The sequence below is a fragment of the Bubalus bubalis genome, chromosome 7, assembly GCF_019923935.1.
Source record: "Bubalus bubalis isolate 160015118507 breed Murrah chromosome 7, NDDB_SH_1, whole genome shotgun sequence".
Lineage (NCBI taxonomy): Eukaryota > Metazoa > Chordata > Mammalia > Artiodactyla > Bovidae > Bubalus > Bubalus bubalis.
Window position 1 is genome coordinate 86,283,661 of NC_059163.1, and position 27,863 is coordinate 86,311,523.

The following is a 27,863-nucleotide window of genomic DNA, read 5'->3' on the forward strand; positions in this document are numbered from 1 at the left end:
TATTTAAATAGCCTTCAGTTCAGTTCAGTCGCTCAGTCGTGTCTGACTCTTTGTGGCCCATGGACTTCAGCATGCCAGGCTTCCCTGTCCATCACCATAATTTCCCATATTTGCTGCAACCCTGGATCAGTCTGTTAGCCCCAATAACTGTGGTCCCATAACTCAGCCTAGACATTCATTCACTCTAGGGGAAGTCAGCTTTCCACTTCCATATGTAATAATAAGGAAAGGCTTCTAGATGACTCAATGAAAACTACATGTAAAAAGCCACTGTTTTGCTCCTCAGTTTTATTCTTCTTCTCATAGCCTGATCGGTTCACAAGTGGGTTAATCTAATGAATCTGTTGCACAGTGTCTCTTCCCCCGCCCCGCTCCCCCCTACCAAACCTTTCTCTGTGAGGGAGTTCTGGCAAATGACAAAATGAACAACAGTGAGGATCTCATGACCCTGTCCTTGGGCTCTGGCTCTTTCTTATCTCTGTTCATCTTTTTATCTTATCTGTATCTCTCCCCAGGACTGTTTCTCTAATTTAAAGAAATGTCTGTATTGGTGTTTTTCTTTCTGGCTTACTTCATTCTGTATAATAGGCTCCAGTTTCATCCACCTCATCAGAACTGATTCAAATGTATTCTTTTTAATGGCTGAGTAATACTCCATTGTGTATATGGACCACAGCTTTCTTATCCATTCATCTGCTGATGGACACCTAGGTTGCTTCCATGTCCTGGCTATTATAAACAGTGCTGCGATGAACATTGGGGTACACGTGTCTCTTTCCCTTCTGGTTTCCTCAGTGTGTATGCACAGCAGTGGGATTGCTGGATCATAAGGCAGGTCTATTTCCAGTTTTTTAAGGAATCTCCACACTGTTCTCCATAGTGGCTGTACTAGTTTGCATTCCCACCAACAGTGTAAGAGGGTTCCCTTTTCACTAATGCATATATATGGAATTTAGAAAGATGGTAACAATAACCCTGTGTACGAGACAGCAAAAGAGACACTGATGTATAGAACAGTCTTATGGACTCTGTGGGAGAGGGAGAGGGTGGGAGGATTTGGGAGAATGGCATTGAAACATGTAAAATATCATATATGAAACGAGTTGCCAGTCCAGGTTCAATGCACGATACTGGATGCTTGGGGCTAGTGCACTGGGACGGCCCAGAGGGATGGTATGGGGAGGGAGGGGGGAGGAGGATTCAGGATGGGGAACACATGTATACCTGTGGTGGATTCATTTTGATGTTTGGCAAAACTAATACAATTATGTAAAGTTTAAAAATAAAATAAAATTAATTAAAAAAAATAAAAAAAATAAAGAAATGTCTGTACAAATGTTGCAATGAAAATGCCTTTCACACCCCTAGCCTGGCAATAAAGCCCCTGGAGAAGGCAATGGCACCCCACTCCAGTACTTTTGCTTGGAAAATCCCATGGACGGAGGAGCCTGGTGGGCTGAAGTCCATGGGGTCGCTAGAGTCGGACACGACTAAGTGACTTCACTTTCACTTTTCACTTTCATGCATTGGAGAAGGAAATGGCAACCCACTCCAGTGTTCTTGCCTGAAGAATCCCGGGGATGGGGAAGCCTGGTGGGCTGCCGTCTATGGGGTCGCACAGAGTCGGACACAACTGAAGCGACTTAGCAACAGCAGCAGCAGCAGCAGTCCAACCAGATGAGGGTCATACCCTCCCAAGCCATCTTAACACAGCAATAGTGCCTGAGCACTGCTGGTCCTATTTCATATCTGGAACACACTAGGGACCATTTAGCTCACCAACTGGGTAATGAGCAGTGAGATGATCGCCTTTTCTCAATATCATATCATTAAGTAGCTATCCTAATTCACTACAAGAACTTGGAATGTCAGGTTACTTAATGGCTGCAATGGCATCTGAACATAAATTTGGAATAAACAAATTATGGTTATAATATTAACAATATTGTTATACTCACTGAATCACCTATTTTTTGGCAACGATTTCTATTTGATGCTTTTAATTTTAAACAGTTATTGAATGACTACCATTTTCCAGGCACTCAGGGTACAAAGGTTATCCACCTTGTTGTCTACCCTTTAAGGCATCCACACCCTAGTAGGGGAGAAAACCATGTGAAAAACCAATAATTAAGATACAATCTGTTAGGTGCAATGATAGTTCAGGGCTGTAGAAGCTGAAAAGTGGCAGAGATCAGCAGCGTAGCAGGGCTAGACCACTTTCTGCCAATGGGAAATCATCTAAAATTTATCACCTCAAACATGTGAATTTTAATAATCAAAAGACTCCCTAAGTAAATGTACTATTCTTTGGGAGTATTATTATTATTACCTCCTAGTCAAACTACTAAAAGCTATAGTCACCCCCTATTAGATGTTATTATTTATTTCATCCACATTTAATACTTGAAGGATCTAGTCAAATGGGGGACTATTTACAGACTTCCTTCCTGGTGGAAGTAAACCTTTAAAAAAAAAATTGTTCCTATGTTCTCTACCACACTGTAATGATACAGATAAGCCACAATATGGATACAGTCCAATCTAAACCTCTTCCTCTAAAAGTCATTACTCCTATTGTAGGCAGTCGGTAGTAAATAGTATGATGAGTCAGGTACATGCATTTAGAAATCATTTGATTATCAGTGTAGACCATTTCTTCACTCTACACCAAGACAACATTTTGTAATCAAAAGGATTTGGATTCTGGCTGATTTCTATCATTAAATCTCTGAAACACAAGTGTTAGTCTCTCAGTCAGGTGCGACTCTGCAATCCACGGACTGTAGCCTGCCAGGCTTCTCTGTCCATTGGTTTTCCTAGGCAAGAATACTGGAGTGGGTTGCCATTTCTTCCTCCAAGGAGGGGTACAAATGATGTGACTTGACTATCATATTAAGTCCTCACAATCTTTGAGCTATCAAATAAAGATTAGTGAAATTGTCTCTGCATAGTTTTGAATATGCTGTGCTTAGTTGCTCAGTCGTGTCCAACTCTCTGCGAGCCCGAGGGCTGTAGCCCACCAGGCTCCTCTGTCCATGGGCTTCTCCAGGCAAGAATACTGGAGGGGGTTGCCATTCCCTTCTCCAGAGGAACTTCCCGACCCACAGATTGAACCCAGGTCTCCTGCATTGCAAGCAGATTCTTACTGGTATAAGCTACAGGGAAGTTCCTTGAATATGCTATAAATGTGTAAATGAGTAAAATGAGTAACGAGAGTGCAGGCATCTTGACAAAATATCTAATTCATAGGAACACAATCCATGTTTCACCTGGCTGTGCCACAAACTGTGTGGCCTGGATGAGACACTCAAATCCTTTTAATCTCATATGTGACAAGTGAATGGGTCACTTCCGGTATTTTGAGGTGGAAAAGTGGAGCTGAACTGGACGCTCTCTAGAGTTTCTTTAGGCTCAAACATTGTGAAAGCTTCTGAAAACATGTCTTTTAGACATTTTCTCTACCTTTTTATCCCAGGCTATGAAAAGAAGTCTCACTGCCAAATCATTTGTAGACATCTGGAAAACTTAAGCCACTGCCAGCGTAAGACACCAAGGCAGTTAACAATTAAGGTGTTATTAGTGAATCATGTGTTCTAAGAGGCCACTTGTGGGCTCTATTATCTTACTGTCACAACTGTGACCTGTAAATAATACAGGCATTTGAGAAACTCATTAACTTTTAGAATGCTGAGGTACAGTTTATTGTATCAAACAAATCTACTAGAAAAATCTCAATAGAAATGCATGTGTTCCAAAGCATATAAAACCTCAGAAGGGTAGGGAAAATATGAACAAATAAGACCCACCATTCTTCAAAATTCTCCCTATTGAAGAACTTTGTAAATGGAACACTGAAGTGAAAACGGCCCTTCACATTTTATAACCTCACAGATTTTCAATGATAATAATATACTTATCCCTGATGGTTCAGTGGGTAAAGAACCTGCCTGAATGCAGGAGACACAAGAGATGTGGGTTCGACCCCTGGGTTGGAAAGATCTCCTGGAGGAGGAAATGGCAACCCATTCCAATATTCTTGCCTGGAGAATCCCAGCAATAGAGGAGTCTGGTCGGCCATAGTCCAACAGGATGCAAAAAGTCAGACATGACTGAGCACACACACACACAATATACTTATCTAGGTTCACATACCTAACACATACTCATGCCAGATGTGTATATTTCTGAGTGTGACACCTGTCAGAGCCAAAGCAATAATTGTAGATAAGGAGCACATATTCAAAAGAATAATTACAAAATTCCCAGAGAGGAAAAAAAGAACAGGGAAGCCCACACATTGGGTCAAACTGGTGCCAAACTAGAAATCATGGCAAGTCAGAAAACATCCTGGATAATAACATTATAGGAAGTTCCAAAAACCACGCAAAAGATGCTTTAAAAGTAAAACAAAGTATACAGTAACCCCGTTTATCCACGTGACATATGTTCCAAGACCCCCGGGGGATGCTCAAAATCTTAAATAATACTGAACCCTATATATACCATGCTCTTTCCTACACATACATACCTGTGATGAAGCTTAATTTACAAATCAGGCACATTAGGGTATCAACAATAATAACTAAAAATAAAATAGATCACAATACACTGCAATAGACATTATGTGAATGTGGTTTCTCTCAATATCTTATTGGGCTCTACTCTCCCTTCGTGTGATGACATGAGATAAGACATGATCAGACGGAGTAAGGTCAATGACACAGGCGTTACAATACAGAGTTAGGCGACAGAGGGAGGATCATCTGCTCCAGGTGATGCTGGATCACAGAGCCATGATGATGCCGTTGGCTGGAGGTCAGAAGCAGACCACGTGGATGGGGATTCAGGGCAGCATGGAGCAGGACTGAGCTGGACCATATAAGATATCATACTTCACTACTCAAAACAATGTACAATTTAAAACTTACACATTGTTGATTTATGGAATTTTCCAATTAATATTTTCATATCATGGTTGATCAAGGATAACTGAGCTACAGATAAGGAGGGACTACTGTAATGAAGCCATAAAGACCCACGCTATTTTACTAAGCATACAATAGTGTTCTGTACTCACAGTTCAAGCTGCTACAAAACAGGAAAAATGATTCCTTCTTCCGTATCAAGAGGGGAGACAGTTTTCAAACAAAAATTCAAAGGAACAGGCAAAATGGCAGTGCTCTGGTTGGGAAAAGATGAAGACTTGAAGGGAGCAGGGCTGATATGCCCGACATTAGGAATGGCTCAGTTCAGGTAGAGATAAACTTGGTTCTGGGACTTTTATAAGCTATTTCTGAAGTTTGATTTTAGATACTTTCAGGAAAGGGGTAATACATCACACAGTGACTCTGAGAGAGACTAATTAAATTTTCCAAGTGGGCTTGATAATGGCTGAGACAGCCTGAGATTAACCTTTATCCTTTACAGCTGGTGTCAGAAAGAACAACTGCTCTCTCTCACTGTCTTCAAAAGCAGCAATCTAGGGTTAATAGGTCAAAGATCTGGCAAGTTCTATCTCTTCATGTTCCATAAAATATATCAAAGTGTTATTTATTAAATGTGCTTCTAATGCAGGCATGAGAGAAATCTACAGGCTATATCCCAATCACCTTATTTCCCCAAGAGAAAATTCTGCCAGAGATTGAGCTTATGTGACACCTATAGGAGAAAATCTAGACTGACTCTTCCTCAAGACTCTGGCAGATTTCTTTAATGTAGTGACCAGAGTTGGAAACGAACACTTTGACTGTTGTTGTGAGTGGCTGCTTCAAGAATTTTAAGAGTAGAAACAGTTGCGGTAGAGAAAACCACAGAACAGGCCCTACACTTCTGATAAATGCCATCAGAGGTTGAGTTTAAATCCAGAGTCAACCTGAGGCTGGGAATTCCCCCACAACAACAGATATGCAATATGGCTCCTACAGGTTTTGAGATACCTAATTGAAAAAAAAAAAAAGGCCAAACTAGGATGAAGTATAGAACACAAGTGTATTTGCTGACAGCTCAGCCAGAAAGAAGAAATCAGGTTTGACTCAGAGAGTAAACAGGTTTTGTTAAAAGGTAATTAATTCCATCCTGACATGAAATCACAGTGAGACATGATTTCTTTAAATAGTTTTACTAACTTAAAATCAGCATCCTAGTCTGATGGAAGTTACTACCTCATTTTCATTGCTGGACATACACTGTTTAGCGGTCATGACTGCTGAAAGAAGAGCCACTACTAACATTGCTCTTATTTGAGTTCCCAGGACCTAACCTGGACGTAGAGACTTGTGTTTGTGCTTTCTGGGGGAGATCAGAAGGAACTCTGTGTTTACTTAAAAGTGAAATCACTTACACTCATTAAAATGAACTCTCTAACTCCATTCCTCTCAGAGTTATAACTTAATCAAAAATCTACTTCTCAGAGAGTCTACAGACCATATGGCACAGTGGTCTCCTGGTGTTATGGAAATGCTCATTCAAAGCAGGAATGCGTTCCAGAGGAGTGGGATACCCACAAATAAAAGGGCCTTGGCAGGTTCTGTTTCTTAACCACTTTTTAGAATAGCATCTATTATCCAACAATACCCAATCCTCTGTCTTCTAAAAATCCAAACTGGCAAATCGACATTTATATTAAGAAAAGATTACCAAGGAGTTCAGCAAACCTTACTTCTGGTAGTGGGCTGGCCGGTTTGGTTAGGATTCCTCCTACATAAACAACATTAGGCAGGGTGGGTCTCGGGAACTCCAGGGCTACGTCTGTACACAGCATCCACAAGCTGGACCCGTAGACCAAGTCATACATGGACTTCTCCGGCAGCAGGTTGTATTTCTGCATGATCCTTTCATATTTGGGAAGAACCAGAAAGCTGATCCCTATTCTGGAAATGAGGTAAATGCCGGTGTTTTTCATCCTTTGCAGCAGATTCATGTGGTCTGTGAGGAGTGAGTTAAACTCTGGGACGTAAGCCAAGGGTGCAGGAGCGCCCACTTCAGCAGGATACCAAAGGCCAGTTGAAAATACAGCATATTTAACCCCCAAGAGATGAGCTATCAAAAATCCACACATGTCATTAGGGTCCACCAGCAGCAGGTCAAAGTTCTCCTTTTTTAGACTCTGAATCAGGGCGTGGTTGCCAACTATCATGTCACAGTTCTTGGTATAGTGATCCAGTATGTCAAGCAGTTCGATTGCTGTCAATCTCCCAGAGAAAATATTCCGCATTTTGGACTGCAGGAAAGCATCCGAGGTGGTACTGTTGAAGATCCCTGGGTAGCGCTGGAGGCTGTAGTGATTAGATGGCGCGATGTCTCTGCCTTCAGAGAGGAGGAACACTGTGTGGTGGCCTCTCTCGTGTAAGGCCGAGGCTAGTGTCTTGAAAATGTACATATGGCTTTCGAACATAATTGGCGGCACGATGATGATTTTGGCAGCCTTGGCTATCCCAACAGCACTCCACAGGAGCATGAAATACGGAGTGTAAGACTTCATAGCTGAAATGACAACCAGAAAACTGCTTAAAACAGACAGCAATCCTCACCATCCAAAACCATCACAAAGATGCTTTCTCACAGGATCTGATGATCCAGTACTTTGCCTAAGGATGGCTTTAAAAAATTATCCCAGTATATGTTCTGTCTCTTCATTTCTGAAAGGTGTCTCTTAAAATATAGAATTGACAGTAAGACTGCCATAAACTGAAATAGATTTAAAATGTATCAGCTTTGGAACAACAATAGAGAGCTCATTTTTTTTTTCTAATTTGAAATGAAACCTGTAAGATTGAATTTGAAAAAAAAACTCTCTTCATTGAATAAGAGCCATAAGCCATCTATGGAACCTTTGTATATCTTTTAATTGAACATCAATGTTAATCCCAGGAAGGAGAGCCAAGACTTCTTATTTTGGCGTATATCAGCATGTATGTCTCTTTTAAAATCATTTTATCACAGCAGCAACATTCCCCAGTTACAACAAAAGCATACCTAAGAAAGATTATGTATCAGAAAATCATCCTTTCAAGTAGTAATTCTATAGAAAATAAGTTTTTCCACAACAGAAAAAAATGACTTTTAATGTGACTTTCTCCTTTATCTAAATACCCTTAAGTATCCTGGCCAACTCTGTTTATGTAATTTATATCAATTTGCTGACTCATTTCAGGGCATTATCTAAAAGAGAAACCTTTAATACAAAAGTTCAAGAGGGTTAACTGAATCTCAGTAAATACTTGTGAAAGAGATGGCTGATGAGTGACTGTGTCCTTGACTATACTCCCTGTGTTGTACTTGTAACTCAGGTGCAAAGGCCAAGTGCACAGAATGGCACATGTTTCTTCTACTCTTCTGCTTTACTTAAGTATATACAATAGTTAGAATCACCTTCTACCATTTTTTTAGAAATACCTATGTGGGCCACTGAATATGGAAACTCGCCCTATCTTCCCAATATAATTTACATTTAGATTCTAAATTAGCCTCCAAATAGGGAAAGACCTAAACAATAACTACCCATGAGAACTGGACTTTTCTACTTCAAATAACAACTCAAAATAGATTTCCATGCAATCACCAAACCAATATCTGTGTTTACCCATCATATATTAACCATCCTGTTTGTACAAATTCCCGCCATCTAAACACAGTTTAAAAAACTATACCTTCTCAACATTCAAACACTGCAAGAAACCTAAAAAAAAGATGTTAATAGCAGGCAAACGATAGATTTTTCCAATACCAAGATTAAACTATAAAATATATTTCCAGATGCTTTTCAAACCAATTCCAAATGATACTATATCATTAAGTTATCATTACTATAACAGTAAACTGAAGTAATATGTGTTATAAACATATGAAAGCCTATGTTAAATGTTGCCTGAATTAATGTGAGCCTTTAAAAAAATAATTTGGAGCAAACACTGTTTCTATAGCAATGAAGTTTATTCTATAATTATAATGTCAGTGAAAGAAGAAAATTAAATAGCCAACCTTGGAGCAAACCTTCCAGGCCTTTATTCTCCTGTGTTGTCTCCCCAAATGTGTCTCTCTGGGGTAGCCTTCTACCAATGGTGGTGGGGGTTTAGTTGCTAAGTCATGTCCAACTCTTGTGACCCATGGACTGTAGGCCGTCAGGCTCCTCTGTCCATGGTCCTTCCCAGGCAAGAATACTGGAGTGGGTTGCCATTTCCTTCTCCAGCTTCTTTTCCCAACCCAGAGATCAAACCCGGTTCTCCTGTATTGCAGGCAGATTCTTTACCTTCTGAGCCACCAGTGAAGCCCAGCCTTCTGCCCTTGCCAAAAGAGGATAAAAATTAGGAATTTTAAATAGACAAGTTATAAGAATGAGATCTATGCGGAAAAGTTATTTCGGCTGAACTGCCCACTGCTGTGACTAATAGAGCCTATTACTACTGGCATGTCCAAGAAGACCAACATCATGATGAACCAATGTTAGACAACTGCTCTACCAATTGTATTTCGCATTTAGCTGAGCAGATGGTGAGCATACTCAACTCCTTCAGCTGTAGTTATAACTGTCACTTGAACATAAATCACTAAGAAACAAAAGATAACAGTAGGGAAACAAATGCTTTCACTGCATTTCTTAATTTTTTCTTTTAATATTTTAGTAACTACTGCAAAGTAAAAAGAAATCACACAAAATGACTGTTTAATCACAACTGCTTATGTTCTAGAACCACACTGTCCAACAGAACGACCTGTGATGATGAAAATGGTCTATCTCCTTACCATCCAATATGGGAGCCTCTAGTGAGCAATTCCCGGAGAAGGCGATGGCACCCCACTCCAGTACTCTTGCCTGGAAAATCCCATGGACAGAGGAGCCTAGTAGGCTGCAGTCCATGGGGTCGCTAGGAGTCGGACACGACTGAGTGACTTCACTTTCACTTTTCACTTTCATGCATTGGAGAAGGAAATGGCAACCCACTCCAGTGTTCTTGCCTGGAGAATCCCAGGGACAACGAAGCCTAGTGGGCTGCCATCTATGGGGTCGCACAGAATTGGACACAACTGAAGCGACTTAGCAGCAGCAGCAGCAGTGAGCAATTCCAATGTGATTAGTGTGACTGAGGAACTTCTAAACTAGTATTGTACTGCATGTGTATGTGTGTTAGTCACTTAGTCATATCCGATTCTGCAGCCTCATGGATTGTAGCCCAGCAGGCTCCTCTGTCCATGGGATTTTCCAGGCAAGAATACTCAAGTGGGTAGCCATTCCCTTCTCCAGGGGATCTTTCTGTCCCAGAAATTGAACCTAGGTCTCCTGCATTGCAGGCAGATACTTGACCATCTCAGCCACCAGTGGCTGTCGTATAACAAAATGAGGTTAGAAAAGGTACATAAGTATAAAACTATTCAGAAATGCCAATATTCATATGATAAAATATCTTCTAAAAATAATGTCTACTAGGTCATCATATGTCTTCAGGAAAAAGAACTGATTACCAACAAAGAAGCATCATTTGCACAAGTGCGTTATTTACTATTAAAATACAAAGGTAATTATGAAGGATTACAACAGCACTTTAATCTCATAAATATCACCGTTATGGATAACAGAATGACTAACACAACTACCAATAAATGGTATGATCCTTGCCAGTCCAGAAATACCACAATGCATCAATTGAATAGTTGGACTTCATTAATATTAAAATCTTCTTCTCTGAGAGAGATAATGTCAAGAGAATGAAAAGATAAGCAACAGACTGGAGGAAACATTTGCAAAATATATATATATATATAAAAGGATTGCTACCAAGATAGGTAAGGAAGGAACTCAAATCTCAATAAAAAAAAAATAAACAACCTGATTTAAAAGGGGCTAAAGATCTTAATGGACGTCTCACCAAAGAAAATAAAGGTATGAAGTAAACAGATGAGAAGATACTCCACATCACATGTCATGAGGGCAATCCAAACTAAAGCAATAATCAGGACTTCCTTGGTGACTCAGTAGTAAAGAATCTGCCTGCCAATGCAGGAGACGTGGGGTCAACCCTGGTCCGAGAAGATCAGGACAACTATGATGTGTCACAACTATTGAGCCCGTGCTCCGGAGCCCAGGAGCCACAATGACTGAAACCCTAACAGCCCGTGCTCCCCAACAAGAGCAGCGATCCCAATAAGAAGCCCGCACACCACAGCCAGAGAGCAGCGCCGCTCACCACAACTAGAGCAAAGTCCATGCAGCAACGAACACCCAGCACTGCCAAAAATAAATAACTAAAATTATATTTAAAAAAGCAACTATACTGAAATAAAAAAAAAAAATAATGATACCACTACACATCTACTAAAGTGGTCAATATCCAGAACACTGACAACACCAAATGCTGGAGAGGGTATGGAGCAACAGGAACTTGCATACATTGCTGGCGGAGGTGCAAAATCATACAGACACTTTGGAAGACAAATCGATGGTTTCTATAAACATACTCTTACCATGTGACCCAGAATTTGTGCTCCTTGGCATTTATTGAAAAAAGATGAAAACAGATGCCTGCACAAAAATCTGCACATGAATGTTTAAATTCATGTACAGATTTAACAGGGTTAACAGCTTTATTTATAATTGCCAAAACTTGGGAGTAACCAAGCACACCACCTAAAGTCAGTTGAATAAATTAAAAAACTGTGGTACATCGCTATGGTGGAATATTATTCAGCACTAAAAAGAAATGAACTATCAAGCCATGAAAAGAGAAGGAGGAAATTAAAATGTATATTTACTAAATGAAATAAACCTATTTGAAAAGGCTACATATGGTATGATTCCAATTATATAACCTTCTGTAAAAGGCTAATCTGTGGAGACAGTCAAGATACTGGTCATTGACAATGGTTGCAAGAGAAGGAAGGATGAACAGGTGGAGCACTCAGGATCTTTAGGGCAGTGAAATTATTCTGTAAGACTCTACAATGGTGTATAAATGTCATTATACATTTACCCCAACCCAGAGACTATCCAAACAGCAAGAATGAGCCCCGTAAAGCAGGGCTCCCCAACCCCTGGGCGAGGACTGGTGCCAGCCCAAGGCCTGTTAGGGATGGGGCCACACCAGGAGGTGAGTGACGGACTGGTGAGCCGGTGAAGCCTCACCTGCTGCTCCCCATCGTTCACACAACCACCTGAACCATTTCTCCCCACCCTCAGTCCTTGAAAAAAATGTCTTCCATGAAACCAGTCCTTGGTGCCAAAAAGGTTGGGGACCACTGCTGTAAAGTATGGACTTGAAGAGATGCTGATGTGTCACTCTGGTTCACTGATCATTAACAACGGACCACTGTGGTGCAAGACGTTGATAGTGGAGGAAGGTGTGCACCAGTGTGGGGGGAGGATACGGGGACTCTGTGTACTTCCTGCTGTGAATCTAAAACTGCTCTAAAAAGTAAAGTTTATTACTTTAGGGAACAACTTAAAGCAACCTGAAAAAATGAAAATAAACCAGACAATTTTTAAAAAGGGATGTGGAAGCATCAAATGTGATACAAACATAATTAAATGGAAAATTATACCATAGAAAAACAACCTGCAACATGCATAATAGACATTTAACCTCTATAAGCATTTTCATGAAGCCATTGTTTAAGGCAGAAGACTGTTACTAACCGCAGACATTTGGAGATACCTTAAAGCCCCAACAGTTGGAAACTGGTTAAAATAAACTGTGATTCATTCATACAATAGCCCCTAAAATAATCTTGTAAAAGAATATTTAATGGCATGAAAACACATTCAAGATTTACTACTCACTAAAAACTAGGATTTTACTATTAAAGATTAGGTTTTAATTAATTAAAAATTAGGTTTTACTATTGATTAAAAATCATGAGAAATGCTGGGCTGGAGGAAGCACAAGCTGGAATCAAGATTGCCAGGAGAAATATCAATAACCTCAGATATGCAGATGGCACCACCCTTATGGCAGAAAGCGAAGAAGAACTAAAGAGCCTCTTGATGAAAGGGGAAGAGGAGAGTGAAAAAGTTGGCTTAAAGTTCAACATTCAGAAAACTAAGATTATAGCATTTGGTCCCATCAATTCACAGCAAGTAGATGGGGAAACAGTGGAAACAGTGGCTGACTTTATTTTTCTGAGCTCCAAAATCACTGAAGATGGTGATTGCAGCCATGAAATTAAAAGACGCTTACTCCTTGAAAGGAAAGTTATGACCAACCTAGACAGCATATTAAAAACAGACACATTACTTTGTCAACAAAGGTCCATCTAGTCAAGGCTATGGTTTTTCCAGTGGTCATGTATGGATGTGAGAGTTGGACTATAAAGAAAGCTGAGTGCTAAAGAATTGATGCTTTTGAACTGTGGTGTTGGAGAAGACTCTTGAGAATCCCTTGGACTGCAAGGAGATCCAACCAGTCCATCCTAAAGGAGATCAGTCCTGGGTGTTCATTGGAAGGACTGATGTTGAAGCTGAAACTCCAATACTTTGGCCACCTGATGTGAAGAGCTGACTCATTAGAAAAGACCCTGATGCTGGGAGAGATTGGGGGCAGGAGGAGAAGGAGATGACAGAGGATGAGATGGTTGGATGGCATCACTGACTCAATGGACATGAGTTTGAGTAAACTCTGGGAGTTGGTGATGGACAGGGAGGCCTGGTGTGCTGCAGTCCATGGGGACGAAAAGAGATAGACACGACTGAGTGACTGAAGTGAACTGAAAAGTTAGGTTACTAAGCATTACGATGTAATGTGCTCATGCTCAGTTGCTCAGCCGTGTCCTACTCTGCAACCCCATGGACTGTAGCCCACCAGGCTCCTCTCTCCATGGGATTTTCTAGGCAAGAATGCTGGAGTGGGTTGCCATTCCTCCTCCAGGGGATCTTCCTGACTCAGGATCAAACCCGAGTCTCTTGCATTGCAGGCAAATTATTTAGTGCTGACCATCGGGGAAGCCCACCATGTGAAGTGTCATTTTATATAAGACACATACGTATAAATATTATACACAGGAATGGTACACACCAAAGGGCAGGTTTTTTTTCTGGAGAGTACGAATTATAAGAGATTTTAACTTAACTTTTTCTACATTGGTCACATTACTCTTCTCTTAATAAAAATGAGTGTTATTTTTAAATAAGGTGATAAGAAAGATCGCATTCACAGTAACAACAAAGTACATAAAGTACCTTTAAAATTAACTAAAAAACATATGTGTTGGCTATTCTAAGTAAGGCAAGTCTTTCCCTGAAGATATACATGAAAAGAATACTAAGTGTACAGCAATACCACATTATTTTAATGGAATACAATATTCTAAAAAAGTCAATCCTTTCCATATGATAAATAGACTGAATAAATTCATCTCAAAATTCCAGTGGATGGTTTTGTCTGGAATTTGACCGAATTATATCCATGTTTATTTGTTACAACAGGCTAGAAGGGAGATTTTACTTTTGAAAATGAAACAGTGATGACTTGGGACAGAAAGGTAAAAATTTTGTAATTAAAACACTATCTGGGCCTCTCCTTCAGGGTCAGTCCACCCTCATGCCTCAGGGGTGTACCATCTTTTGCTGACCAAATAACATTCTGAGCTGTAACCGAGCTGTTAAAAAAAAAAAAAAAACTATATATATATATATATATATATATATGTAGTACATATATACACAATGCAATAGTACTCAGCCATAAGAGAAACACAAAATAATGACATTTGCAGCAACATGGATATAACTAGACATTATCATACTAAATGAAGTAAATCAGAAAGACAAATACCATATGATTTCATTTGTATGTAGAATTTAAACTATGATACCAAGGAACCTACCTACAAAGCAGAAACAGACTCACAGACATAGAGAACAGATCTGTGGTCCCCAAGGGGAGGGGCAGTGGGAGAGGGATGGAGTGGGAGGCTGGGGTTAGCAGATGTAAGCTATTATATACTGAATGATAAAAAGGTTCTACTGTATAGCACAGGAAATTATATTTAATATCCTGAGATAAACCACAGTGGAAAAGAATATGAAAAAGAATGTGTGTGTGTATGCATATATATATATATATATATATATATATATATATAAACTGAATCTTTCTGTACAGCAGAAATTAATACAACGTTGTATATCAACTATACTTCAATTAAAAAAAAAAAACAACATACTATGGAACTTGTCCAAGAATCTTAATTCAAATCAATGGTAGCCTGTAAGAATTTCTTGAATATAACATGAGATGAAGGAAGTACCACAAGTAAATTAGGAAAGAACTCACTCAATGTGAAGTATTATAAAATGGATATTACATATATTATTATATATATAATATATATATAATATTATATAATGTTGGAGAAAGAAAATCACTAAAAATTTTACCTTAGACTTTCCCTAAAGTAAATCAGACTGATGATTGTCAAAAGAAATTTTTTTTCTAATAAAGTCATTAAGAGTGTTGAGCCTTAAATGATCTCTGGAAGGAAAAAGAGAATTTTGAGTATAAAGCAAAGGAAAAAAAAATCACTATTATTAGATTTTATTACATAATCATTAACTATTTTTGGAATGTTTAGAATATCTGGAGCAGAAGTTTCCAGTCCAGGATGGCTAACTGAACACAGGGGTCTCTAGTCCTTTCTTCCTAAAGCTCCTTTGGAATTACAGTAAAGTCTATTAAAGGGAACAAATAACACAAATCTCTGAGAACCGACATGAAGAAGTGAGGTGTGGGCAAGACACCAGTCAACAGTGGAATGGAGTTTGGACACTGTGTCAGTAATCTGACAAATGCTTATTGAGGGATACAAAAGAATGAAAGAAATCGCGGCCCAAAACACACAGAGGAAGCTGCAGTAGAGATGAAAATTGCTTCCAGATGGCTGAGAGCTTCAGAGGACACTCCAGGAGCATGAGATGAAGGGGATGCGCTCCCAGGGAAAAGCAGGGGCTGTTGCATTTACCCCCCACAGTAAAGATGAAGACCAGCTCTCCAGGAAAACTGGATCATCTGCCTAAAGAGGAGTTAGAACTGATGACTAAGAGTAAAGCCCTCCTGACGCTGGCGTGTGGTGGTGGCAGAGGGCTCCTCACCCGTGGACCCCAGAGGCAGCCTCAGGCATTAGACACGCCACCCTGCCACGTGCAGTCTGGACTCAACCTCCCAGTTAGTCTTAAGGAGCTCAAAACTTGCTGAATGACTGAAAAAAATGAGACTTTTTCCTTCATGAAATTAGCAAGGATGTCATTTTTAATGATAAGGCTCAGTCTCTGCAAAGGTACAAAGCAGTTTAATGAAGGTGGCACAAATGTGTTTCATGCTCAGTCGCTTCAGTCGTGTCCAATTCTTTGTGACCTTATGAACTGTAGCATGCCAGGCTCCTCTGTCCATGGAATTTCCCAGGAAAGAATACTGGAGTGGGTTGCCAATCCTTCTGCAGGGGATCTTCTCAACCCAGGACTGAACCCATGTCTCCTGCATTGTCAGGCAGATCCTTCACTACTCAGTTCAGTTCAGACGCTCAGTTGTGTCCTACTCTTTGCAACCCCGTGGACTGCAGCATGCCAGGCCTCCCTGTCCATAGCCAACTTCCAGAGTCTACTCAAACTCATGTCCATTGAGTCGGTGATGCCATCCAACCATCTCATCCTCTGTTGTCCCCTTCTCCTCCTGCCTTCAATCTTTCCCAGCATCAGGGTCTTTTCTAATGAGTCACTTCTTCACATCAGGTGGCCAATGTATTGGAGTTTCAGCTTCAGCACCAGTCCTTCCAATGAATATTCAGGACTGATTTCCGATAGGATGGACTGATTGGATCTCCTTGCAGTCCAAGGGACTCTCAAGAGTCTTCTCCAACACCACAATTCAAAAGCATCAATTCTTCGGCACTTAGCTTTATAGTCCAACTCTCACATCCATACATGACCACTGGGAAAACCAGAGCGTTGACGAGACGTACCTTTGTTGGCAAAGTAATGTCTCTGCTTTTTAATATACTGTCTAGGTTGGTCATAACTTCCTTCCAAGGAGTAAGCATCTTTTAATTTCATGGCTGCAGTCACCATCTGTAGTGATTTTGGAGCCCCCCAAAAATAAAGTCTGCCACTGTTTCCACTGTTTCTCCATCTATTTCCCATGAAGTGATGAGAACAGATGCCATGATCTTTGTTTTCTGAATGTTGAGTTTTAAGCCAACTTTTTCACTCTCCTCTTTCACTTTCATCAAGAGGCTCTTTAGTCCCTCTTCACTTTCTGCCATAAGGGTGGTGTCATCTGCATATCTGAGGTTACTGATATTTCTGCCGGCAATCTTGATTCCAGCTTGTGCTTTTTCCAGCCCAGCATTTTTCATGATATACTCTGCATATAAGTTAAATAAACAGGGTGACAATATACAGCCTTGATGAACTCCTTTTCCTATTTGGAACCAGTCAGTTATTCCATGTCCAGTTCTAACTGTTGCTTCCTGACCTGCATACAGATTTCCCAAGAGGCAGGTCAGGTGATCTGGTATTCCCATCTCTTTCAGAATTTTCCACAGTTTATTGTGATCCACATAGTCAAAAGCTTTGGCATAGTCAATAAAGCAGAAGTAAAATATCAATAACTACCAATCTAGACAGCATATTGGAAAGCAGAGACATTAATTTGCCAACAAAGGTCTGTCTCGTCAATGCTCTGGTTTTCCAGTGGTCATGTATGAATGTGAGAGCTGGACTATAAAGCTGAGTGATGAAGAATTGATGCTTTTGAACTGTGGTGTTGGAGAAGACTCTTGAGAGTCCCTTGGACTGCAAGGAGATCCCACCAGTCCATTCTAAAGGAGATCAGTCCTGGGTGTTCATTGGAAGGACTGATGCTGAAGCTGAAACTACAATACTTTGGCCACCTCATGCAAAGAGTTGACTCATTGGAAAAGACCCTGACGCTGGGAGGGGGCAGGAGGAGAAGGGGACGACCAAGTATGAGATAGCTGGATGGCATCACCGACTCGATGGACGTGAGTTTGAGTGAACTCTGGAATTTGGTGATGGACAGGGAGGCCTGGCGTGCTGTGATTCATGGGGTCGCAAAGAGTCGGACACGACTGAGCAACTAAACTGAGATATTTTTCTGGAGCTCTCTTGCTTTTTCGACGATCCAACAAATGTAAGCAATTTAATCTCTGGTTCCTCTGCCTTTTCCAAAACCAGCTTGAACATCTGGAAGTTCAGGGTTCATGTACTATTGAAGACTGGCTTGGAGAATGTTGAGCATTACTTTACTAGCATGTGAAATGAGTGCAATTGTGCAGTAGTTTGAGCATTCTTTGGCACTGCCTTTCTTTGGGGTTGGAATGAAAACTGACCTTTTCCAGTCCTGTAATACTAGCACCATGTAAAAATTTAAATAGGCACAAATGTTCTGAAAAACAACTGGCACATTATTTTACATTTATGAAATGATCCGAAATCAGAATTGCCAACATGTATATACAAAGATATTCTCTGCATTCACTTCTGACAGCTAACAGCCAGAAACCACTAAGAAGCCAGCAGTAAAGGATTGATCAAAGTATAGTGCATTTTATAGAGGGATGGTATGGGGTGGGAGGTAGGAGGGAGGTTCAAGAGGGAGGAGACATATGCATATCTATGGCTGATTCATGTTGATTTATGGCAGAAACCATCACAATTTTGTAAAGCAAGTATCCTTCAGTTAAAAATCAATTAATTTGAAAAAGTATAGCATATTTTACTATGGAAAACTCTAGCACCATCAAAAACCATGCTTTTAAAAACATTTTTAATTTGAGAAAATGCTTATAACATAAGAAAGCAAGAAACAGAATGTTATGTATATATATTTAACTTATATGCAGAGTACATCATGAGAAACGCTGGACTGGAAGAAACACAAGCTGGAATAAAGATTGCTGGGAGAAATATCAATAACCTCAGATATGCAGATGACACCACCCTTATGGCAGAATACCAATAACCTCAGATATGCAGATGACACCACCCTTATGGAACTCAAAAGCCTCTTGATGAAAGTGAAAGTGGAGAGTGAAAAAGTTGGCTTAAAGCTCAACATTCAGAAAACGAAGATCATGGCATCCGGTCCCACCACTTCATGGGAAATAGATGGGGGGAAACAGTGGAAACAGTGTCAGACTTTATTTTTCTGGGCTCCAAAATCACTGCAGATGGTGACTGCAGCCATGAAATTAAAAGATGCTTACTCCCTGGAAGGAAAGTTATGACCAACCTAGATAGCATATTCAAAAGCAGAGACATTACTTTGCCCACAAAGGTTCGTCTAGTCAAGGCTATGGTTTTTCCTGTGGTCATGTATGGATGTGAGAGTTGGACTGTGAAGAAGGCTGAGCGCCGAAGAATTGGTGCTTTTGAACTGTGGTGTTGGAGAAGATTCTTAAGAGTCCCTTGGACTGCAAGGAGATCCAACCAGTCCATTCTGAAGGAGATCAGCCCTGGGATTTCTTTGGAAGGAATGATGCTAAAGCTGAAACTCCAGTACTTTGGCCACCTCATGCGAAGAGTTGACTCACTGGAAAAGACTCTGATGCTGGGAGGGATTGGGGGCAAGAGGGGAAGGGGACGACAGAGGATGAGATGGCTGGATGGCATCACTGACGTGATGGACGTGAGTCTCAGTGAACTCTGGGAGTTGGTGATGGACAGGGAGGCCTGGCGTGCTGCAACTCATGGGGTCGCAAAGAGTCAGACATGACTGAGCGACTGATCTGATATATGTATATATGGACTTTCCAGGTGTTACAGTGGTAAAGAATCTGTCTGCCAATGCAGGAGATGCAAGAGACAGAGGTTCTATCCCTGGGTTGGGAAGATCCCCCGGAATAGGAAATGGGAACCCACTTGAGTATTCTTGCCTAGAAAGTACCATGGACAGAGGAACCAGGCATGCTGCAGTCCATGGGGTCACAAGGAGTTGGACACGACTGAGCGCATACACACATACACATATATATGTATACATAAAATGATTATAGGGCTTCCCTGGTGACTCAGAAGGTAAAGGATCTGCCTGCAGTGCAGGAGACCTGGGTTTGATTCCTAGGTTGGGAAGATCCCCTAGGGAAGAGAATGGTAACCTACTCCAGTATTCTTGTCTGGAGAATTCCATGGACAGAGGAGCTCAGTGGCCAATGAGGTCCACGGGATCAGAAAGAATCAGACACAACTGAGCAACAACCACTTTTACTTTCACTTTCAAAATGATTATAGTAGCAACCAAGTAAATATCAAAACTCTTATCAGTAGTAAGTTTGGATTATCAGATTGAGTGCTTTTCTCTTACTTTCCTAGTTATATATTTCCGGACTTCCGAAGGTTTCTGCCAAAAATACATAATATTTATAACACACTCATTCAACATACATGCCACTTGAGCATGTCTTACTCTCATTTTCCCCTTGGAGTCAAGTGTCTTAAAACATCAGTCTCTATTTATTGGACCCCACTTATTTCCCAAATGATTACAGTCTGCCACTGACTCCACCACAACTCTGCCTGAACACTCATTGTCAAGAGCACTAAATATTTCCTATATGTGTACTCAGTTGCTCAGCTGTGTCCAATTCTTTGCGACTCCATGGACTGTAGTCTGCCAGGCTTCTCTGTCTGAAATTTTTCAAACAAGAATACTGGAGTGGGTTGCCATTTCCTCCTCCAGGGAATCCTCCCAAACCAGGGATAGAAACCTCATCTCCCGTGTCTCCTGGATTGGCAGGCGGATTCTTTATCACTGCACCACCAGGGAAGCCAAAATATCTCCTAATATTCACTGAAATACCTTTCTTGCCCAGTACTTACCTGACTGGGCTTTTCTTTCACTTGAGATACTACTGAGCCGCTACCTGCACCAAATTCTCTCTTGGCTTCTGAGATGCAACTATTACTTGACTATACCGCACCGCCAGAATACTGACAAAAATCCCAAATTCAAAGTCTTTAAACAAATTCTCAATCCCCAACCCAGGGATGCAACCCAGGTCTCCCGCACTGCAGGCAAATTCTTTACCATCTGAGCCATGAGGGAAGCCCCGATGGACATGAGTTTAAGCAAACTCTTGGAGAGAGTGAAGAGGAGTCTGGTGTGCTGCAGTCCATGGGGTCACAAAGAGTTGGACACGACTTAGTGACTGAACACAACAAAACAAATTTCTTGTTGCCTATCAGTCCACCCTTCCTTCTTTATATAAAATTTTGTATATAAAAAATTATTTCCAGGGCTGTATTCAAGATAAGAAACAATGCTAGTCTTAATAAGTGTGCCCACCCCTCACCATATGAAAACCATTCAACATTTAATTATGAATTAATTTGGGCAAAACAAGAATATCTGGGTGTACCTATTTGTGTGTGCGTATGTGTGTGTGTTAGTTGCTCAGTTGTGTCCAACTCTTTGTGACCCCATGGACTGTAGCCCATCAGGCTCCTCTGCCCATGGAATTCTCCTATATGTTGCCTCTACAAAATACTCATTTGCAAAAGTGATCCCTGCAAGACCCCATGTTTGTAAACCCCTTAAGAGCACCAGAAAAAATTAATTATTAATAGCTCTTTTGTTCCTGCTCCTAAGCAACAATGGTTAACAAAGGCAGAAACTTAACACAAGAACATCCCATCATGCCACTAAGATTTTAAAAGATAAACAATAGACTTTATGAATCCATATTGCTCCCATTTTCTCAAATATCAGAGCATAACACCATGCTAGACCTCCAGCAACCTTTCTATTTCCATCTAATTATTTAAAGAGAAAAAAGGAGGGTGCCTCACTTTTGACCACCACTTGAAGGAATCATTTCTGGGTTTTTTTCTATTTGAAGTTAGATCATTAATAACTCTGAACTAAACATACTTGAGGATGAACTATACAGGAAAAAAATATGAAAAACACAAAACAAAATTAGAACTCAGGTTTTGACAGCCTACCATCCCAGCAGCTCAACAATTCATAGTCTAACATTCTAAACTAGAATTAATAAAAATGTTTTCATGATAACGGAAAAACAAGGGCTAAGGGGAAATTTACGATCATGTCTGTACGCAGTGAACTGAGCTATTTAGAAAAACAGAGTGATTTAGTCCTCAACGCAGATCATATAGTCTAGCAAGCTGCATACCAGAATTTCTTCGTGCTTTTAAGTTTCCTTGGCATTGAGGATTATGTGGATGGCAATAAGAAGAGAAAATGTATCAATCATGACTGCCACCACAGGTTGACCTTGGTACTACATGAAATACTGTCGAGTAAATTCATTCTTTTCTAAGCACCTTCTACAAGTTAAGCCTTGGAAAATGCCATCCAGTAAAACAAAAATAAGAAAAATAAATCCAGCAAAGTAAAAATTAATTGGGGATCATTAATAGGGCTTTTAAATAAATGAACATTTATTTTAAAAATCTATTTTCCTGTAGCATAATTTTAGTTCCAAAAGGGTAGAAATTGTAGTAGAGGTTGATAACTGTTTTATTCCTATGGCCACATGGCGCTCAATCAAGATTTATTAAATGAAGGACTGTGACTGTGATTCTGAACCAGGACACATAGTTGGACCACATACACCTCCAGCAATGCACTCTTTTTTGTCCTTTAATCTGAAATGAATGAACTTGTAATTATATTTATTGCCTTATTTCTGAACAAAATTCTAAATCAAAAGCTTTGCCCGAGGCACTGTAGTTAGCTACCCACTTCAATTATGGAGAGAATTTCTGGGCTAATGGGTACTGCAATTGGAAAAAGTTATCAAGTCAAAGAATAGATTTCATTACAGCTTTTCCTTAACTCTGCTGCTACTGCTGCTGCTACGTTGCTTCAGTCGTGTCCAACTCTGTGCGACCCCATAGACGGCAGCCCACCAGGCACCCCCGTCCCTGGGATTCTCCAGGCAAGAACACTGGAGTGGGTTGCCATTTCCTTCTCCAATGCATGAAAGTGAAAAGTGAAAGTGAAGTCGCTCAGTCGTGTCCAACTCTTAGCGACCCCATGGACTGCAGCCCACCAGGCTCCTCCATCCATGGGATTTTCCAGGCAAGAGTACTGGAGTGGGGTGCCATTGCCTTCTCCGTTCCTTAATTCTAGGGGTCTTTTTTCATGTTGTTTGTTAACTTCCTATACATTCACAGCAATGCTGTAAATGGCCAAGCAAATGACCATTTATTAAATAATCACAATATGAAAGGAAACTGGATGCCATAAATAGGCATATAAGAGACAGTCGTGGCATATATTTTTCTTCTTTTTTCTAGTAATGGAATCCTCTACTTTATCTTGGCTCAGCCAAAAAAGACTAAAGCCATTTCCCAGCCTCTCTAGGAGCTAGTTTAGTCACAAAAGTTAGTTCTAGTACACAGGATGGGATAGAAGCAGGGTATATGTGCAATTTCTCATTTACACCCTTAGAGCTTTCACTTTTGGTCTTTCTGCCCAATGGAATGAGGACTTGGTAATGATTAACATCCTGGACCACAGGACAGAAGCACAAACCAGGAAACGTGTCAGAACAAAGACACTTAGCACTGTGCCCCCAGAGTATCAGCCCTGTCTGCTCTGCCACTGTAACCATCACCCACGAGCAAACTCCTGATACTTTTCTGAAATTGTCATTCGCAGACTGTTTCCAGCAGTAGGGTGACCAACCACCCCAGAACCGAGGGCATTTCCAGGATGCAGGGCTTTCAGCGCTAAAACTGGGAATGTCCTGGGCCAACCAGAAGGAGCTGGTCATGCCACAGCTTGAAATCTACATCTTAACATAAAACTCTCAGTAAACAGCAGCTCGTAAAGAGAGTTGCACTGTGTACTATGTACCTTCTCTGCATCACAGGCTTTATGAGCGTTATCTCATTTTATACTGAGATAAGAACAAAAATAGTTGTTCCCATTTACAGATGAGGAGAATAAGACTGAGACAAGAAATTACCTAGTATATTGCAGAGCTTCATATCCATTTTTAATCCACTTTCACCCCACCATTCGAAGACAGGAAGAAAGCGAAGCTGAAAAAACATATTGTGACTGTGAACAAACTGGGGGAATACTCAGCTTTATTGCTATAGAGTTGTTAAAGAGCCCAGGTTTAAACATTTCACTCTCATATGTAAACAATATCTTGTGTTCTGAAGCCAATTATGACCATATATTACAGACTGGTTCCAAATAGGAAAAGGAGTACGTCAAGACTGTATAATGTCACCCTGCTTATTTAACTTATATGCAGAGTACATCATGAGAAACACTGGACTGGAAGAAGCACAAGCTGGAATCAAGATTGCCGGGAGAAATATCAGTAATCTCAGATATGCAGATACCACCCTTATGGCAGAGAAAGCAAAGACGAACTAAAGAGCCTCTTGATGAACGTGAAAGAGGAGAGTGAAAAAGCTGGCTTAAGGCTCAACATTCAGAAAACGAAGATCACGGCATCCGGTCCCATCACTTTATGGCAAATAGATGTGGAAACAGTGGCTGACTTTATTTTTCTGGGCTCCAAAATCATTGCAGATGGTGACTGCAGCCATGAAACTAAAAGACGATTACTCCTTGGAAGGAAAGTTATGACCAACCTAGATACCATATTTAAAAGCAGAGACATTACTTTGTCAACAAAGGTTCGTCTAGTCAAGGCTATAGTTTTTCCAGTAGTAATGTATGGATGTGAGAGTTGGACTATAAAGAAAGCTGAGCGCAGAAGAATTGATGCTTTTGAACTGTGGTATTGGAGAAGACTTGAGATTTCCTTGGACTGCAAGGAGATCCAACCAGTCCATCCTAAAGGATATCAGTCCTGGGTGTTTATTGGAAGGACTGAGGTTGAAGCTGAGACTCCAATATTTTGGTCACCTGATGTGAAGAGCTGACTCATTTGAAAAGACCCTGATGTTGGGAAAGATTGAAGGCAGGAGAACAAGGGGACAACAGAGGATAAAATGGTTGGATGGCATCACCGACTTGATGGACATGGGTTTGGGTGGACTCGGGAGTTGGTGATGGACAGGGAGGCCTGGCATGCTGCGGTTCATGGCGTCGCAAAGAGTCGGGCAAGATTGAGCGACTGAACTGAACTGATTTGTCTGGATATGCACAGCTCAACTACAGAAATGCAAACTACTCAAGGAAATAAAACATTAGAAATACCATTCAAACAAATGAATTCTGCCCTTGGGACTCTGATGAGCACCACAAGGGGTACAGGAAAAACCTCCTCTTGAAGGAGAAGTTATAAGGAATGTTTTTGTGGTCCTTTATGGTTCTCGTTGCTGTTACAGTGCTCCAAGCTAGCTGCACTTACCACTTTTCTACACTGCCAGCACCTGCAGTTATCTCTTTCCAGACATCTAGAGTACAGGTGGTGAAGCTGTAATGAGAAGCCCAATGCTGTTCGCTTATCAGTGATAGCTGGCCCAGAGGCACCTGGGATCCTTGTCTGAAATCATCAGGTGAGAAACTAATATTAAAAAAACAAGAAAATAGAGAGAAAAGAAAAACAGGATAATACGGATACCAACAGACATGGCAGTCAGTACCTAGTACAATATATGTATTCAATGCTCAATGGTGGCAATTAAATTTAACTATATTAAACAAAATGTAATCCCCTAATGAAATGATTCTCAAATGTGTGCATCCAAATGAAACACCTACAGTGCTAACTAAAAATGCAGATTCCAGTCTTTTCAACACATAGGCTATTATGAAGTCTGGGGGAAATCCCCAAATCTGCACTTGTAAGAAGCAGCTGGGGTTTTTGATGAATTCAACCATCAGATTGAGAGACAAGGATCTCACACTTAATTCTTATCTGCAATAAGAGATACACAAGTGATGCAGTGGATGTGTCGATCTGAAATCTAAAGATCTGATAAAGCTCAACTCTCCTGTGGATGTGAAAAAGAAAAAGGCCCATCCCCTGTTCCTGAAGAACCCAGAATAAACAAATAAACACTCCCCAAATATTTTAAATGTCTTGTGATAAAGTGCCTGCAATATCTCAGGAACGCATGGACACAGTTTTAGTAATTTATAAGGACATGCATTACCTTTCGATTTTCATTAAGTTTAATACCACATATTCTACTTTCCCATCACCACTAAATTACACAAATTATAATCTGAAATATTAGTTTATTAGTAAAGTGTTTCAATGTCACTTTAGATATATAATTTAAATAAATGTCAACGTGTATTTAAAATTTTGGTGTTTTGAATATGTGTCATATTTGAGTAACCTGATTGTCTTTTCAGGTAGTTCATATTTCAAGTTGTTTATATTATGATAGTAAAATTGTTGTAAGTGACCCTATCATGATGTCCCTACAATTAAAGGAAAACACATACACACACACACGGCAAGCAACTGCTGCTGCTGCTGCTGCTAAGTCGCTTCAGTCGTGTCCCATTCTGTGCGACCCCATAGACGGCAGCCCACCAGGCTCCCCTGTCCTTGGGATTCTCCAGGCAAGAACACTGGAGTGGGTTGCCATTTCCTTCTCCAATGCATGAAAGTGAAAAGTGAAAGTGAAGTCGCTCAGTCGTGTCCGACTCTAGCAATCCCATGGACTGCAGCCCACCAGACTCCTCTGTCCATGGGATTTTCCAGGCAAGAGTACTGGAGTGGGGTGCCATTGCCTTCTCCGACGGCAAGCAACTATGGATGCCCAAATCCATAGTCTTGGTAATTTAGGCCATGTCATTTAATTTCTCTGCACCTAATTTTCTTCACCTGCCAGTGAGGATATTAAATTAGATGGTCTGGAAAACCACTTATAGTCTAAAGCTTATTGAAAAATAAGCTTTAAGAATAGGTTTAATTCTTAATAGGTTTAATTTAAGAATAGGTTAAGAATAGGTTTAATGAGATTGAAATGATAAAAATAGTTAAGGCCAGATCAATGGATGCTGAGGAAAAAACAAAGAAAAATGCAATTTACCCTGAGTTTAAACCTTATGTTCTAGAGAATCTTTACTGTGAAGACAAATTTCACAGGGATACTGTTAAAATGCAATTATGATTCAGCACGTCTGGTGTGGGGCCCCAGATGATTTATCTCTGACAAGCTCTCTGGTGACACAAGATGCTACAGGTATGCGCAGTACACTGTGAGCAAAGCGAGGATGCAGAGTGAAGCCAAGAGGCAGAATGGAGAGTCATAAAACACGATCAATAAAGCGGTCAGGGAGTCAACACCACCAATAACCTACTGGAAAGCAAATTATTTGTTAATCACACACAAAAGACAATTTGCTTAAAACAATTAAAGGACCAGAGGAGCCTGGTAGGCTGCAGTCCATGGGGTGGCAAAGAGTCAGACACGACTGAGTGACTTCACTTTCAAGCACTGGAGAAGGAAATGGCAACCCACTCCAGTGTTCTTGCCTCGAGAATCCCAGGGAAGGGAGAGCCTGGTAGGCTGCCGTCTCTGGGGTCGCACAGAGTCGGACACGACTGAAGCGATGCAGCAGCAGCAGCAGCAGCAACCTAATATACATTTTTTTTTAAGGAACTGATATGTGTGGCAGGGAGCCAATCTTCCAGCACAGGGCAACCCTCCAGGGTCTCTCAACTGTGAACGCACATTATAGTCACAGGGGAGCCCAAGAAAACCAGAGACACCCGAAAACCTGCCACCCCCATCCTACATCAGTTAGAATTTCTGATGTAGACCTAGGGCCTACCTAGGTCTTAGCATTTTTTGTTTTCTTTTTAATGCTCCCCAGGGGATTATGCTACTGAAAGCCACTGGGTTACATTTACACAAAATCACAGTAAAATACACAAAAGTAAACTAATCCAACCCACTTTCTTTTTTTTAATTAACTTTTAATTGGAAAATAATTGCTTTATAA

At 40.6% G+C, this 27,863-nt stretch overlaps 1 protein-coding gene across 3 annotated transcripts in view; it reads right to left on the reverse strand.

Annotated features, from left to right (window-relative positions):
* UGT8 (UDP glycosyltransferase 8) overlaps positions 1–27,863 on the reverse strand; it is a 111,255-nt gene that overhangs the window by 68,174 nt on the left and 15,218 nt on the right. For 2 of the 3 annotated variants that reach the window (XM_045166307.1, XM_045166308.1), the window contains exon 2: positions 6,662–7,485. In XM_045166307.1, the coding sequence (XP_045022242.1) occupies positions 6,662–7,483 (822 nt within the window). In that variant the 5' untranslated portion in view covers positions 7,484–7,485. Of the gene's footprint in view, positions 1–6,661; positions 7,486–25,308; positions 25,445–27,863 lie in introns of those variants that run through there. The other variant, XM_045166309.1, reaches the window with a different exon arrangement.